Raw genomic sequence first — 17516 nt, 5'->3', positions numbered from 1 at the left:
ACCTGAGCCCAAGGCGGACGCCCAACCGACTGAGCCACCCAGGCGCCCCGCTTCTCCTTCCTTTTTGATGCCCTTCCTTGACCTTCACTTGTGAACTACCGGCCGGGACCCTCTCTACCCACCAAGTTTCTGTGCTGCCGTCCCCTCCAACATTTGGAGCGGAGTTTTTCGTGTCAGACACGTTAGGATGGGCGCTGGCTTGTTCTTTCTGTCCATCACGTGGTGGCCGAGGGGAGAATGCGCATCAGACATGCCTCAGAAATAAGGAGAATCAACCGGGCGCACGGTGGGGCTCACAACCCTTGTTCCTTACACACTCCGCTCATTCGTACGCTCAGTCACTCAGCAAACCCCTCCTGGGCCTCTCCAGGGTCAGAGGCTCAGGGGCACAGTCGTGACATGGTGCAAACAGGAGCAAAATCCCTGGGTTGTACCCTCTGAACACGACGGCACGCTTCCATTTGTGGGAGCAACACCGCTGCCATCCGGGATTTCATAGCAGAGACGAATGACCCGCGCTCGCACCCAGGACGTTGGAGCCTTTGTAGAAACTGGCCTCCGAGAGCTCCTTCCCCAAGTTCAGCACTGGTTATGGCTCATGACCGCTAGAGGGCATCTTAACACAGGCTCAGCGCCCGCGGCAGGCCCCACCGTCCACCAAAATCTCCCGCTCACGCCCCGGGGGGGCTCTCTTCCCTCTCCTGAGCCCTGGGGCGGCCGCCGTGGAGCCCTTGGGAACCTCATACCGCACGACGGGATGCATTTGTTTTTCAGAAAGGAGACACACTTCCGGGAGATAAAAACCTGCGACCCGTGCACGGGGAAACAACGAGCTCAGCCTATTGTACTGAAAAGTAGCTTCGAGAATCAACAATCCTGGAGAGTGATTTCGGCGCCCTGCAGACGGATGCAACAATACGATGCCTCCCAGACTAGACTTGAGTCGGCCCGCCAGACAAAAGAGAAATCCAGGAACCGCATCTTCTTTCTTGGGGGATGATTTATGTACTTGGTGGGCTTGGTGGGGGAGGGAGACGAAGTCTCCTCCAGCCTTGGGTTGACAAGCGTTGCTGCGTTCTGGAGAAGGAGAGAAGACTGACATCGCAAGCCCTACACCACCTCAGAAATTGCATTGCAACCGCTTTCCCGCTGAGCTGTAAGAAATGGAAAGCGAAGTAAACACATTTTTTTCTGGAGCGCAGGAGTGGAGGTCTTGTCTAGCCCCGGAGTGCATAATTCATTTGTAGATGAAATTGCTTTGGAGAAGAAATGAAAAACTTGAAAGTGTTGACATATTCATTATGAGTCTTTTTCTGTTTCAGATCAGATGAGCTGGATGGGTTGAACTCACTATTTTTTTTTCCGGTAGGTTCCTCTGTGTAACTTTTATGGATTGCAAAAGAGCAAATACTAAATCCCTGCAGTAGAAAATAAGATAATGTGGTCCCTGTGTACCCCCTTCCCCCCACCCCCCGAAAACCTTGAAGGAACAGCTCAGATACCTTTGTGAGTCTCCTCTGATCTACTCCCTCCCACCCCAGGATGATCAATTTCCCCCCTTTTCTGAGCTTCCTCGGCAGGAGCTTACACTTCAATTGGCCCTTGGTTCGTGTCTGTGTGATTGATGGCCTTTTCTGCTGAACTGTGGCTCACGGAGGCAGAAGCACATGTGCCCACTGGGAACACTCGTACTTACTCCCTGGGTTGAACTGCAAACCAGAATGGGAGCCTTGATCCTCTAGGCCCTGTTGATAATGACCTGACAGGTGCTTTCTTACCAGTTTTGCTTTTAAGAAAGAGGAGGGAACTGGGAAGGAAGCACTTGCTGGACAACAGACCACGCTTGAGGTTTTCATTGAATGCACACACTCCCATTAAGCTAGGCGGCCTTATTCCCATTTCACAGATGAGGAAACAGAGTTCCATCGCTTGCTGGAGAACACGGTGCTACGAAATGGACGAGCCTGGCAAGAAGGCCTCCTTTTTATTCATGTCTTAGTAACGGCCTGTGAATGTGGCAATCCCAGTCCACGGGGGTCTCTGCTTAGACCCACACCCTCCCCGAAGGGAAGTCTTGCCCTTACGTGCCATGTCCTTGTTACCGGCCCCAACTGCTACTCCCCTCTGCTGCTACATCGCCTTTCTCCTACTTGCACGCTATTGGAGAGGCCAACTCGTTAAAGTCTCTTCTGGACGAGAAGGAGGTAGACTAGGTTCCTCCTCTCTGCAGAAATGATATGACTGTGAACACAGCTCTTCTCTCCTCCCGGGACAGAAGCCCCTTGAGGGTGAAAGACGCGCTTTGTCCTCAAGTTCGTCTTGAATGAAGTCGGGCTACTTTGGGGTTGCCCTTCACATTAGCGAGTAGCCTCACGGATGGTGTTGATGACCAGCTGACTTTATCGATGTCAGGACTGTTTGCTCTTCGGAACTTTCCTGTCATGTGGTCGACATGCGTAAGAGAGTAACGCCAACTGGACGTCACTGTGTGACGTTCTTGGCGATCCTCAGACGGTTTTCAGTATACGAAAAGTGCCTTGTGAATGGAATAGTCCAGCACCATCTTGAGAACACTCCCCTTCAGCAGAATCTTCATCATACATCCTCAACTGCATCCTTAAATCCAGTGCTCACCCCTCTACGTATAGAGACGGTCTCCGTTAGAGGCCGCGAGTTGCTCTGAAGGCACCGGCAGGGGGAGGAATCGTAGGTCCTGAGAGCTGGGTATCTTCTCCTTATGGGAGACACTTCACCAAACAGTCCTACTCTTTATTTTTTTTTTTAATGTTTATTTATTTTTGAGAGAGAGAGAGAGACAGAGCGTGAGCGGGGGAGGGTCAGAGAGAGAGGGAGACAGAGAATCCAAAGCAGGCTCCAGGCTCCGAGCTGTCAGCACAGAGCCTGACTCAGGGCTCGAGCCCACAAACCACGAGATCATGCCCCGTGCTGAAGCCAGTCGCTCAACTGACTCAGCCCCCCAGGCGCCCCCGCGACCCCCCCCCCAAAACAGTCCTACTCTCTATTCTGAACTAAATAAGGAAAATGTGTTGAAACACCTTTCCAAGGGCCAAGGACTCCTCTAGCCCCTGCCCCAAACCAAATTATAAAAAGCTAATGAGGTCATGAGGTTTTTGATGTGTGACTCAGTTGTGCATAGGCTCCTCTGGAAACACCGAAAACAAAACAAAACTAAAACAAACTCTGAGTCACACACAGGCCAAATGAAAGGGCAAGTTTTCAGTGTATCTATCCCTCTCTCTTCTCTTCCCAGATATCGTCTATGGAATGAAACCACTGTAATGATATCACTAACTAATAAAATATTGACCTCTGCCCTCCACCAAATTAAACACAAGTCAGTGTTCCACTGAAGTGGAAAGTGAAGTAAGTAATATATTTGCCAGACTCCCAACAGAGAGCGACTGGATGGCTAATGGCGCTTCTGGGAGGGAAGGACCGGGGGACTTTGCAGGTTCATCATCATTCCTGCCAACACCCCCTTCTGTCGAGCATGCCGGTGGTGTGAAGATTCTGCACATCCAAGGCTGTGAGTTCATCAGGCCGAGGAGATAAACACTAAATAAGCCAAAGGCAAGAAGTTACAGTAAATGTAATTTCAAGAGCGGGGCCCTACGCTAGCTGGGTCAACTTCCTTTATTTGTTCTGACATCCCCCCAAAAGATTTCATGCTTCCAAACAGCAGGATTTTCTTTACTAAAGGCTTGAACAGCTGCGGACGTTCAAATTTTCAGGAGTGTTTACATCCGTATACTTTTGGGGATTGTTCTCTATTCTCAGAAAGTTCAAGGGTAAAAAGGCACACATTTTTAAGTGACTTATCTCAGCGGTGGGGTCTAAGTCCAGTCCAGGCTCCACGTTACCAAAGGAAAGGACACTATGATGTAAGTACACGAGGTAATGTTCACACCAACTTGAAGAACTGATCTGGAATTCTTCATGTGGCACCAGAACACTGGTCCTGAAGTTGGGCTGCTGAATTCTTTGTCACACAGGACCGTTACGGTTTTATGGTCCTCCAAGTGGGTCATTGAGGTACTTCTCATTTTACGGCTAATAAAACTGCTCTAAAATTTTTTTGTTGTTGTTTTTGCCATCTACTTGATTGATAGATGGATTGATTTTCCCCTATAAAAAGCTGTATACGATGAATATATCCAACTTGATGAGTCTGGAGACAAGCATACATCTGTGAAACCACAACCCCAATCTATAAATTCTTGTAGTTATAGCAGCTAAGGTATCCCGAGCTAAGGCAGAAGTCGGTGTGGCTATAACAGAAAGCTAAGCTCGGGAGCATTAGCACAAGAATGTATGTCCGAGGCTGGAAAGATGGAAAACAATGGTATGAGATAAAATAGTGTTTAAGACTGTCACCTCATGTAACCCGGAAGGCAGACTTAAGTGCCTTTGACCTGTAGCTCTGGGAAAAGTGCCAGAATGGTCCTGGGTATCAGTTGTTTCCTGCTGCCTAAGTCAAAGAAGAGGTGGGTTCAGAACAGAATTGGCTGGTTTCCAAACATCAGTGAAAGGGAATAGACAAAAGTCCAAAGCTTTAGAGCCTTGCATCAGAGAATAAGAAATCAACTGCAAGGAGATTTGACCAACAAAGGCACATTCGGGTTCCTCAGCTCCGCAAACTGGCTTAGCTCCGTGGGTGAAGGAAAAACTAGTCTCTACTGCCCGCCCATGCCTTTTGTTCCAGATGGCCACAAGAGAGCTGTCGTGACCTTGAGAGAGCAGCATGGAAGCAAATGAGTACATATGTCCAAGCTTTATGTCCAGGAAAGGATGTAGGGTTTACTACTGGCACATGAAACTGACAGGAAGCAAACAGATCGGAAGCCGGCTCAGGTTTTAGAGGAATCGTATTGGCAAAGAAACCAATACAGTTGGTCTACAACAGACTCATAAGTGTAAAACAGCCCTCAGCGTGACTGACGCTTGCAGGGCATGGACCCTCGAGGACCCTTCCCTTGCAGGAAATGCAATGCTTCAATGCATGCATTATCTGCAACCCTCAATTCAGAGGTGGCCACCGCCGATGATGGACAAGGCAGAGTGTCCCAGAGGACAGAGCCATGGAGGGCCACACAAATAATGGACAGAGATTTGGTTTAGTCAAGAACTATTTCCAATGCCAAAGGGATGGGAGGGGAGGGACGGTGGGGGCGGGTCCTTAGAGCACCTGCCTAGCACAATTCCATCACTACGAGGGGCCACAGGACTTTGCTTTTCTAAAACTATAGAAGACAGACTTCCATTGGGTTAAACCACTGAGACTTTAGGGTTAATTTGCAGAGGCAACTGGTGCTGTCCTAACATTTGTATCTTTTTCTCTGTCCCTAGCATTTAGCACACACTGTTGCCCTTGAGTATACTTCTCTGACCCTTTTTAGGATGCATATTCGATATGTACCTCCACTGTCAGCTGCTTTTTACGTAATTTGGTTGAAGTTCTGATTAATAGCAGTCAAAAATTAGCATCTTTATTTTATTTTAAAAGTGGTTTTTTTTTTGGGGGGGGAACACGTATTTTGAAAATTCCTGATGAAAACAACTGAAGTCACATGCTCTCTGCGGCACAAAAATTTCGGGACCTAATCATCGTTTGCTCTTGAGGACTTGGGAGTTATTTTTTAAAGAAAGTCCTTAATTTTCCTGGTGGGAGAAATCTGTTAGCCTCTTCTTGGCAAAGATGGGATGGCCCTCCAGTTAGATGAAAGCCAAAATGAACATGACATTGTTACCATCTGTTCATTTGGTTTGTGGAGAATACAGACTCTGAGTATCTATGCCAGAGAATATATCCCTGAGCTCTGTCTATATTGTCTAACTTCCATCAAAGCTCCCAAATATGTGATAGTTATTTTAAGAACAAAGAGTTTATTCATTTTTTTGGAGCTAGTTTGACCCCTGGGATCAGGCCAGAGTATCATATAGGCCCCTTGCCCCCTTCGTGGGCCCGTCACCCCCTCCACCCCCGGAACTGTTTGCACCAAAATCCGTTTTTAAGTTATGCTCATCGAGTGATGCTACATCAAACAGCCTTGTGAAAAACACATCTGTTGGCAGAAATGCTGCTGAAGGCCTTGCCCACTGCCTTCCTCAGGGCTCACTATCTAACGAGGAGGACCCAGGGCCTCGATTATCACTGCATTAAAGAAGAAAAAAAAAACAAATCCTGAAGAGAGAGAGCAAAATGCCAAAATTTGTAGCGTTCGGCTGATAGACACAGAGGCGCGTGTTTTATTAGTCTCTGTTGTTGTGCATACTTTTGAACTATTTTGTAACAGTAATAATAACTATTGTTATTGTTATAAACCCACTCAGTTTCTTACCGGCCAGAGGTAGCTGCCAGGCTACCCACGGAACCACGTGCTCATGACCTGAGCCGAAACCAAGAGTCGGATGCTTAACCTACTGAGCCACCCAGGCACCCCCGGGGCAGCTTTTTATGCCAGTAAATATAACCCATGACATGTAAATATGTGTGTGTGTGTGTGTGTGTATACATATATATATATGTATATATGTATATACTTTTGTGACATGCTTCAATCCTCTATTTTGTTGTACAGACTGCCTGTGAACCACATTACCTCCCTCATGGAATGGGATGAGGGATGAAAGGAAGGGGAGGAAGAAGAGACAAAGCTGTGGACATCAGGAAGGAAGGAAAGTGAGAAGAAAGGCTTTGTAACACAAGACTTTGAAATTATTCCTTATAATGTTTTCGGTTCTTGGGTTCTTCTAATTGGCATGCATTTTCATCACCTACACTACTTTTTCAGGTGCTCTCTGCCTGCCCGGGGTTTGTTTTACATCTTGACTGGCCGTAAGCCTTCAGCTATTATCCCCGGTGCAACTGTGAGTTTTCGTAAATGATGCCACTTGAGGGTTGTCACGGGTTCTGGCTCACTCCCGGGTCTGATGACTCCTAGAGTCAGCTCCTCATTATCTATGTAGAGATGGGGCACTTTGTGTTCTGGCAGCAAATGTTTCATCCAAGGTCAATTTCCCTCCAGGGCTCAGCACCATTTCAGACAGTATGTGCTCAGGGAATGCAAATTAATTTAATGTTAGCTTTAGCCAAACCCAGCTAGGAAAGCAAACCTGCTTTTAAAAACACCATAAACACTGATAAACATCATTGGAATTATGTGCTGTTTGTGCGTGTGTGAACGTATAAAATTTCGCCTTAATTCCAAAGGCATAGCGTTTTTATATTCCTGTTTGAATTAGCCTTAGTTTTGTTCTTTGATGAGAAGTGCGTTTTAATTTGAAATTATTCAAATATCTTTGTCATTATATTCTGTTACAACTGGGGGCTCTCAGAATGGGTTGAAGTTACTTGGGTTGCATGTTTTTCTTTGATTATAAAAATGCAACGCGCACCAAAAGCACGCAGCACATGCTTACAAGAGACAACGAGGAAATACAGAAAACTCTAGGGGAAATGAAACCATTTGTAATCCCTTCATACAGAAATGATCATGATGAACATTTTCCTATAGCTCTCCGACACTTTCTTAAGGTTGTAGAAGTTCTCAAGGTGGATTTGTAGACCGCTTCCAGAAAAACAAAAAAAAAGAAAGAAGGTATTTTCTAGAGTTCTAAAGGTAACCTTGGATTTACTAGCATGGTCCATGAGGCCTCCCTGTCTGACCTACTTTTCTTTAAGGAGAAGCCGTATGTTGGTTGTTTTTTTTTTTTTCTGGCCATCGTCCTAAACTTTATGTTCCATCAGAGCTGGGCTGGAGAGACTGGGATGAGAAAGACCAGAGCACTCAGGGACCATAAGGTCTTGCCTAGTTGAGTTCAAGTGCATTGGGGCATCTGGCTTTCTAAACACATCCAGAAGTCTCAGTGCTATTGCCTTGCCCTACGTGCCAGGAAGAGGGAGCGGAGGGGTCCCCGTCACCCTGATTACACGTCTATGCTGTTCCTACCCTCAAAGTGTTGTGTGGCCAATGTTTTAACACCTCTTAGGTCTCTTTTTCTTTCTGGAACTGGGCTCCTATTCTTTTTTTTTTAAATTTTTACTTTTTTATTAAAAATTTTTTTTAATGTTTATTTATTTTAGAGGGAGAGGGAGAGACAGAGCATGAGCAGGGGAGGACAGAGAGAGAGGGAGATGCAGATCTGAAGCAGGCTCCAGGCTCTGAGCTGTCAGCACAGAGCCTGACGCGGGGCTCGAACTCCCGAACTGCGACATCATGACCTGAGCGGAAGCCGGACGCTTAACCGACTGAGCCACCCAGGTGCCCCTGCAGCTTCTGATATGAGCCAGGCACTGAGCTCACCTTTTTGACACGTACTTGATGGATCGTACAGTAAACTGTAACTGCACACTGTCATTTTCCTAGGAAAGACCCGTCCTTAAAACACCCTCCAGCATTTACTGCTAAAGGCCAAGCATAAACTCCGTATCAAGTTATGAATTTGACATCCACCACTGCTCAGAAAGACACAGGGCTGGTCGTGCCTTTTCTCTGCAGCCTGAACTTCCCCCAGCAACCAGCCGGATCCGAATGCGGTCTGAGTGGCGGCTGAGCCCCTGCCAAATGACACTCCACTCTGCTGACAAAACAGTGTCCCCCTGCGGTTCTTCTTCCTGACAGGTATCTATTTTGAACTCCTTCTAGAGAATGCAGTGACAGTTCCCATCCTTGATCTTTCTGGCTTCGTTCCCAGGGAGACCTCCTCATGCTATGTTTTATTCATGGTGTCTCCCAGGCTGGTTTCTCCATTGTTAAAAATCAGTGGTGGGGGCAGGGACAATCAATGAACCTGAAATAAAATTTGACTGTCGTAGCAACACCATCCCTTTGTGTGTTCAGAGCCAACAACCAGAGTCTGAGATTCGGGGAAGGTCTGTGTTTTGAAGATTTTTAAAGCAAAGCATCCGAAGAAGAAGAAGAAGAAGAAGAAGAAGAAGAAGAAGAAGAAGAAGAAGAAGAAGAAGAAGAAAACAACAACAACAACCCACGTTATTCATATTGTGTCAGAGCAGTGAAAGAAGTAGGTCAGATAAACCGAAATAACCTTCGCTGGGAAACATGATGAGCTTCAGGCATCTGACAACATGGAGAAAAAAGATGGCACGATAGATAAAAACAGGAGACTGATAGATGTGTGAGTCTGAGAGTTACAAAGAATATACATAGCAAACATTTATTCTACCTCCTCCCTAAGAAATGTCTGTGCCATCAACTCTGTCACTGACTCTCCTTTAATAAACGACACTTCTTTCGCCCTCGCTAGCTAGGGGTTTGTAGGAGAAGGTATAGTACGGGTCTCTTCCACCTGCCCCCACCACCCAAAACGAAACCAGCATCCACGTAGAACAGCGCGTAGAGATTATAATACTCTAAGACGTACAGCTGACACGGACACACATGGATACCTTGAGAATTATGGTCCTCTCGTGACGGGTGATGTTGACACTGTGGGGCTGTCCATTGGCCATGTTCCTGTGGTCTACATCAATGTTATATGGCTGTCTGGTTCCGCCCAGGTTGTACTGAATCTGTAGGCTTCCTATATAAGGAAAAGAAAAAAACTCTGTAAGTTCTGGCATCAGGTGTCACTTTCAGGTCACTTCCTCTCAGGTTTGCACCCTTCGCTGTCCTCCAGTTCTGCTTCCGTTCTGAGTTCTGACACCAGCTCAGTGGGACACCAGACGGTAAGGGTTGAGGGCACCAGCCGCACGAGAGTTTACAGTCTCACAACAGTGAGCTCTCAGGGACCGTCATCTCAAAGTTGAAGCAGCAAATGGTGTAAATGGTCCAATCTGGAACTGTGCCTGGGAAGGAGAATGAGAACGTATACAATATAGGACCGTGGAGACGCCTGTAGACTGACAAAGCACTTCGTGAAATACAATGTGAGCGCAGGACGCAGGGATGGGCTCACACCATCGGCGAAGTGTGACATTTGGCATATAAAAGAATCATGAGCATACAATATTAAAAATAAACATAATTTACTAAAGATAAACACGCGGGATATTGGGGGGCTTCGCTGAGACCAAGAAAACGAAGCGATGCGTTTTATTCTAGGTTAGGGACTCCATCATTCCGAACGCAAATTAAAGGAAAGATGGGCTTCCCGGGCCCCCCAAGCCTTACTCCTCCTAAGTTCTGACTCATTTCACCTCAACACGTTATTCTTTTCTCCTCTCCATCTTGCTTCTCCCCAGTGATGACAGACAATATTCAAAAAGAGAAATAAAGTATTCTAGATCCTGCTGTTAATTAATCTGCACCGCAAACATAACTTGTATTTATTTATGATTTTTACATGCATCAATTTTTTTATCTCATTTTTTAAAAAAATTTTATTTATTTTTGAGACAGAGAGAGACAGAGCATGAACAGGGGAGGGGCAGAGAGAGAGGGAGACACAGAATCTGAAACAGGCTCCAGGCTCTGAGCGGTCAGCACAGAGCCTGATGCAGGGCTCGAACTCACGGACCGTGAGATCATGACCTGAGCCAAAGTCGGACGCTTAACCAACCGAGCCACCCAGGCACCCCTTATCTCATTTTTAACTCAAATTGGAATCTTCATGTTAGTAGCTTTCTTTTTTTTTTATATTTATTTATTTTTGAGACAGAGAGAGACAGAGCATGAACAGGGGAGGGTCAGAGAGAGAGAGACACAGAATCTGAAACAGGCTCCAGGCTCTGAGCTGTCAGCACAGAGCCCGACGCGGGGCTAGAACTCACAGCCCTCACGGACCGTGAGATCATGACCTGAGCTGAAGTCAGCCGCTTAACCGACTGAGCCACCCAGGCGCCCCGTTAGTAGCTTTCGACATCCCATCGCTTAAAGACAGGGCCAGCAATCTGGCCAGAGTGACCAGCTGTAAGTCATCTCACAGGGTCTTTGTGACCTACCAGAGGAACAAAACTGATACCCTGATCTTTAAGTTGTGAAATAAAACATGATGATGAAAACTTAGAAAGTAAACAGCAAGAAGAAAATAAATAACGGAAAGTCACCAGAAATTCCACCATCCAGGGATAGCTACTCTAAATATTTTGCGGTATCTTTTCGCAGAAATCGATCATGCCCTTCCATATCTGTATGTTCATACATAAGTGCAATAGTTTCTAAACACTGCCCTCCCTTATTTAGGCATCGTAGCATTACAGGTGTCGTTTAAATACTGCACCGTGTTCCTGGAACTGAAAGCAGCATTCATCAGATTAATTGAGAATTAATTGTATTTCCTAATTTTGCCTTCTGGTCCAATTTGACAAACCTTCCGTAGTTCTACGTTTTACCTTAGTATTTTATCCTAGGTTTGTTTGCTTCGAGCGTTTCAACCAAGCTGTTGATTTTCACCTCCTAAGTGTGTTTCACTCGCTCTCTCCATCTCAGGGAAGCACAAGCACCTCCTGGCACCGGAGTGCCCTGTGTGGACCCTAGAGGAGCCTTCTTCCTGGCCAATGCAGATGAGCTGACCTGTCTCTGTGCCTTGGTGCTGGCCACGTGACATCAGGGACCTGACGGCCACCACCTGGGCTTCACCTGCATCGTCTTCTAACTGCATCACCTGATCTGAATCAGTTTCTCCTTTTTCAAAAAGTTTTTTAAATGTTTATTTATTATTGAGAGCTAGACAGAGACAGAGCACGAGCAGGGGAGGGGCAGAGAGAGACAGAGACACAGAATCCGAAGCAGGCTCCAGGCTCTGAGCCATCAGCACAGAGCTCGATGCGGGGCTGGAACTCAACAGACCGCGAGATCATGACCTGAGCCGAAGTCGGACGCTCAACCGACTGAGCCCCCCAGGAGCCCCGTGAATCAGTTTCTCCTTAACAATGAGCCCTCCTGGCCTCACTTCATTGTGAGGTGGGTCCTCTCTTTCTCCGTGCTTCCTCTCCCTACCAATCCCAGGAAAGGAGAGGTCTTACTGGCACTTCAAACACAACATATGCAAAACCAGACATTGATCTTCGCCGCCCCCCCTCAAAGTATCCCATCTCCATTTTCCACCTACTTCAGGTTATTTAAACTTGAGGTTATTATCAAAAGCCCTGCTCTCCCTCTTCCCGCTATATTAAACGCAAGATCTGTCAGCAAATCTCCTTGGCTCTATCTTTATTACTTTTTATTATTCTTTTTAGTGTTTACTTATTTATTTTGAGAGAGAGAGAGAGAGAGAGAGAGAGAGAGAGAGAGAGAGAAAGATCAGGGGAGGGGCAGAGAGAGAGGGAGAGAGAGAATTCCAAGCAGGCTCCACACCGTCTGCATAGCACCTGACGCGGGGCTCGAACTCACGAACTGTGAGATAAGGACGTGAGCCAAAATCAAGGGTCAGACGCTCTGCTGACTGAGCCACCCAGGCACCCTGGCTCTATCTTTAAAATACACCCCGACACTTATTTTTCATCACCTCCGTTTCCACTCCCTGGACCACACCACCAGCATCATTTGCCTGGATTACGGTACTCTCCTGCATTCTAACAAACCTCCCTGCTTCCACCATTCCTCCACCTCTCCTACCCCAACCGGGCTCTGCCCCCACCGACCCAGGCCCTTCTGAGAGGGCGGTCAGAGGGATCCTCTGCTCAGGACCCTCCATGGGTTCCAATCTCACTCAAAGTAAAAAACCAGTCTTCATCATGGCTCACCAGGCCCTGCATGATCTTTTCCTGTAAGATCTAAGATAATCTCTTATTCTCCTCTTTGCTACTCCTCACCAGTCCACATTAGCCTCCTTGCTATTTCCTCAGAAGCCAGCATGTTCCTGCCTCAGGACCTTTGCGCTGGCTGGCTCTTCTGTCCCGGATGCTCACTTATTCCCAGTTATCTGCATGGCTGACCTCTCCCCCCCTTTAGGTCTTTGCTCACATGTTGTCTTCTCAGTGATTATTTCTGTGAGTTCCTCATTAAAAGAAGAATTTACCCACTTCTTTTCCTTGGGCAGGCCTTCCCTTTTCTGCCTTAGTTTTTCCTCATGAGAGTAAGAATCTTTGTTTCTATTCTCTATACTTTATTCCTAATTTCCAGAATAATGTCTGATACTTAGTAGGTACTGAAAAAATGTTTGTTGAATGAATGAATGATGGTCTCCCTGCTTCTGTGTTTTTTTCTTTTGCAGAGAGAGTTCTTCAAAATGCATAAATGAGGGTCACCTGGGTGGCTCAGTCAGTTGGGCATCTGACTCTTGATTTCGGCTCAGGTCATGATCTCATGGTTTGTGGGATCGAGCCCCATGTCGGGCTCTGTGCTGACAGGGCTGAGCCTGCTCGGGATCCTCTCCTTCCCTCTTTGCCTCTCCCCTGCTTGTGCTCTCTGTCTCTCAAAATAAATAAATAACCATTTTGAAAAATGCATAATTGAGGGGTGCCTGGGTGGCTCATTTGATTAAGCATCTGACTCTTGGTCTCAGCTCAGGTCTTGATCTCAGGGTCATGAGTTCAAGCCCTGAGTTCAAGCCCTACTTAGAAAAAACCAAACACAAACAAAAACAAAGTGCATCACGGACTATTTCACTGGTCCACTAAAAACTCTTCAAAGCCTTCCAGTTGCTCATAGGATGAAGAGATACATTCTAAGTAGAGTGTATGATGCCCTGTCTGATCTGAGTTCTGTCTGTTATTTTCAAATGATGCCATTTACTCTGTCACATTTTACATTCCAGCTACCTTGGACTTCTGTTATCCCCTAGAAAATACAATTCTCCTTTCTACCCCAGGACCTTTGGATACGCTGCTCCCTTTTCCTGAGCTGCTTCTCTCCGCACCCTTCAGCGTTTTACCCTATTTTTTCCCTTTCCCCTAATAGCATTACAAACAGTCTATTATTTGGGACCGAACAGGAAGTGATTAGACAGTTGTTTGGTTACATGCAGAAAAACAAGTTGATTGCCTTGAGTGTTGACTCCCTACTTCTCGTGCGTGGACCCTGTATAATCACAGCCAGTTTTCTCAAATACACAGCTGTATTCATTCATCATTTATTTATTCATTTCTTCAGAACACATTTGTCCAGTGCCCATGAAAAGCGCTGCTGAATCCAATTTTTTTCCCTTTTCTGCCTTTCTTTCTTTGCAAATATGATTTAAAATTTCGGTAACTGCCTCACTTAATGGCAACTGAAATGATTTGCTTTGAGAAAACAGACGATTTGGAACGTTAAATTTATACGTAGCAGATATCCATAAACAGGAATGGCAATATTCTTGAATAATAAAATTTAAGCGATATATTTATTCCTTTCAAATAATAGTACAAGAGGGCCGCTAAATGATGGGAGGGAGAATATTAATATTTGCCATTAATATAAAATATTATTAAACTGGGAAAATACCTCTCTTGCATTTCTGGTTCATCTCCCAAGTGAATTAAAGCAGTCACAGGGACCTGCTCTTTTATTGGCTGCGGGAAATAATGTGCTTAACAGATTTACTCTCTCCTGGCCGTCATCATTACCCTCACCAAACACTTACGGGGCATCTATTGTAGGCAGGAGATGGAGTGCGGGGGGCTTTTCATCTCGCTGAGAAGACAGGGCATATTTATAACAAAGACGGATAGCAGTCCGGTGCGCTAAGTGCTGGACAAATGACATTGAAAAGAAGTGTCCTAGGAGTCGAAAGAAAGGAGACGTCACTGAAAGGAGGTGAGGCTCCGTCTGGCCCTAGAATGAAAGTCAGGTGTCGGAGCCAAGAGGGAGCTGCAGTTCTTTGGGCTGAGTGGGCAGGAACAGGGGTGTCACATGCATTTGGGGAATGATGAGGAAGAGGAGGGTGGTGGGGCGCTGGACACGTGGCAGGCTGTAGATCCCACCTGTGGACCGTGGGTAGCAGGAACTGCTAACCAGAGCACCTGTTGCCACTGACGTGGACTTCAGACTGCGAAGGGACAGGGCAGTGCTTTACAGCAACTGTCTGGACTACCACCACCCCCCCACCGTGAGGGAGACCCCGTTTTACAGAAGAGGGCGCTGGGCACGAAGCAGATTGAAACCCGGACGTTCGGGTTCTACACTCGGAGCTCTCACCCCGGAGCCCAGGGTCTCAAAGGGCAGGCTGCATGATTTGGGATTCCTCCTGCTCTTCCTGGGGGAGGAGGGCCCTACTGATGCATGATGAGGGACCTTGTGCACGAAGGCTGTGGTGGGTAAGAGCGAGGTGGGGAGGGACTGGAAACAGGGAGAGGGAGGGGTCAGAGCGCACTGCCATCCCTTGTGGGGGTAACAGGTGCCAGGAGCCTGGCTCCCCCAAGACCTCAGCAGACCTGAAGGAGCCCCGGCCATTGGATGGAGTCCCTGGGTCAGTGGCATCCCAAACACAGCCTCGTCCATTTGTTCAAGCGCCACTCACATGTAAGAATTGTCCATGTATGCCATGGCAGGAGCGACGTCGGGGAGCATCGAATTCGAAGGCATCTTCCAGGAGACCAGCGGTGGGGAAGAAAAGACAGCGACGTTCCCCAGGGACACGTCCCTCAAGGGGGATGATGGAGCATTTGGGAATGGTGGCACACCTGGGAATCTGGGTGTCTGGGCGACGCCTGCACTGTCAGAAGCACAGGGTCTGGGGGAGGACCAGAGGGTCTGGTTCCGGAGCAGCGATGTCAATAAAGCCTTCAATGTGTTGTTACGTTTGAAGGATGGCAGGGCGTTCCGTCAAGACTTCCTAGTCTTTAATTTTGGCCTGATAGTTTGGCATAGTCCTTGCTGAATGAATTCTTCAAATATTTCTAACTTTAAATACCAATTAATAAAAAACACAGTCTTTGAAGCATGAGAAAAACAAATTCTGTAGTATAAATTATTAAAAAAATTTTTTTCAATGTTTATTTTTGAGAGAGAGAGAGAGAGGGAGCAAGCACAAGCTGGGGAGGGGCAGAGAGAGGAAGAAAGGGCTTCCGAAGCAGGATGCACCCTGTCAGCACTGAGCCTCATGCGGGGCTCAAACTCACAAACCTCGAGATCATGACCTGCGCAGAAACCAAGAGTCGGATGCTTAACCAACTGAGCCACCCAGGGGCCCTGAGAAAAACAAATTTTCATTAGTCGTTTGAGGACGGCCTTGTAAAATAGAAAGAAGCCAACTGGTTATGCTTTCCAGATGCATGGAGGGTGTTCTAGAACTCTCTGCAGTGTGGAGAGAGTGGCAAAGCTCTGGGCCTGGAACCAGATCGCCAGATGAGGGTGAACGTCACCTGACCTCACTGTACTCCAGTTTTATCATCTGCTGAAAGGGGATGAAGAGCGGTGTCTACTTTGTGGTTGTGTGGCTCACAGGAATTAATGCAGCTGCAACACAGCACCCCTTGGGGCATCATTAAATGGTAGCACCAATGTGGAACTGATTACTCGAAACCCTTGCCGCGAAGAACGCCCATCAACACAAGCATGAGTGTTCACAGGGACAGGCATAGGTTGTGGGAATGAGAGTTACTGATATTGTTGGGGACTGCATTTAAAATTTTTTTTTAACGTTTTATTTATTTTTGAGACAGGGAGAGACAGAGCATGAACAGGGGAGGGTCAGAGAGAGGGAGACACAGAATCCGAAACAGGCTCCGGGCTCCGAGCCGTCAGCGCAGAGCCCGACGCGGGGCTCGAACTCACGGACCGTGAGATCGTGACCTGAACCGAAGTCGGCCGCCCAACCGACTGAGCCACCCAGGCGCCCCATGGGGACTGCAGTTTAATGTGGCAGTGACTTAAGGAGTAGATAGCACGGCAGCTTCTGGGAAAAGTTCATAAAGCCTTGAGAAGCCACATGTGAGCACCACCCCTGGGCTCTGGGAGGTTGGGGCACAGAAGTGGAGAGCCTCGTCGCACTGAAAATCCATTTAACCCGATCCAGGGGGAAAGAAGCTTAACTCATGAACTTCTGGAAAGCAGGGGCCATGTCCTTTTTTTCTTCGGCTTCCTCATTGATTTTACTTATTATCTTTTCCGATGCCTTGCGAGCATTTGACATTTATAAAAGAGTAGCAGGAGAAGCAAACCAACAAACAAGAGGTGCTTTCTGCTCATGTTATGGCGTTTTTGTTTTCTATCCACATTTTTCACAGAGCTAAGCTGATATTATATAGTCGAGGTGGTAGCTTGCCTTTTTTTTTTTTTTTCATTTAACATTGAATTACATACAACTTTTTTCTCCACGCTCTTTTCTCCATAAATGTTACTCTTAATGGATACATGGTAGTCCTTAAAATGCTGACTCCCTCTTTTACTAACCATTTTACTACAGTTGAACTTCAAGGTCTTTCCTCATATTTATTTTTACAAATAATAAGAGAATAATAATAGAGGAACATTCTCATGCTGCATCTTTGTCTGGTGTTTGGCTTATTTCTGCCCCTCCAAGCGGGGGAGGGGCAGAGAGTGAGGGAGACACAGAATCCGAAGCAGGCTCCAGGCTCCGAGCTGTCAGCACAGAGCCCGACACGGGGCTTGAACTCACGAACTGCGAGATCACGACCTGAGCCGAAGTCGGACGCGTAACTGACTGAGCCACCC

General features: G+C 46.9%; 1 protein-coding gene across 1 annotated transcript in view; it reads right to left on the bottom strand.

Moving 5' to 3' along the window:
- Positions 1-17516, bottom strand: part of CNTNAP2 (contactin associated protein 2) — a 1960721-nt gene that overhangs the window by 139353 nt on the left and 1803852 nt on the right. Inside the window, exon 20 of the mRNA XM_042974552.1 lies at positions 9428-9561. Coding sequence (XP_042830486.1) covers positions 9428-9561 — 134 coding nt within the window. The remainder of the gene's footprint in view (positions 1-9427; positions 9562-17516) is intronic.

This window comes from Panthera tigris, chromosome A2, assembly GCF_018350195.1.
Source record: "Panthera tigris isolate Pti1 chromosome A2, P.tigris_Pti1_mat1.1, whole genome shotgun sequence".
Taxonomy (NCBI): Eukaryota; Metazoa; Chordata; class Mammalia; order Carnivora; family Felidae; genus Panthera; species Panthera tigris.
The sequence above is the reverse complement of the archived record's forward strand: the minus strand, read 5'-3'. Positions and strand labels throughout refer to the sequence as shown.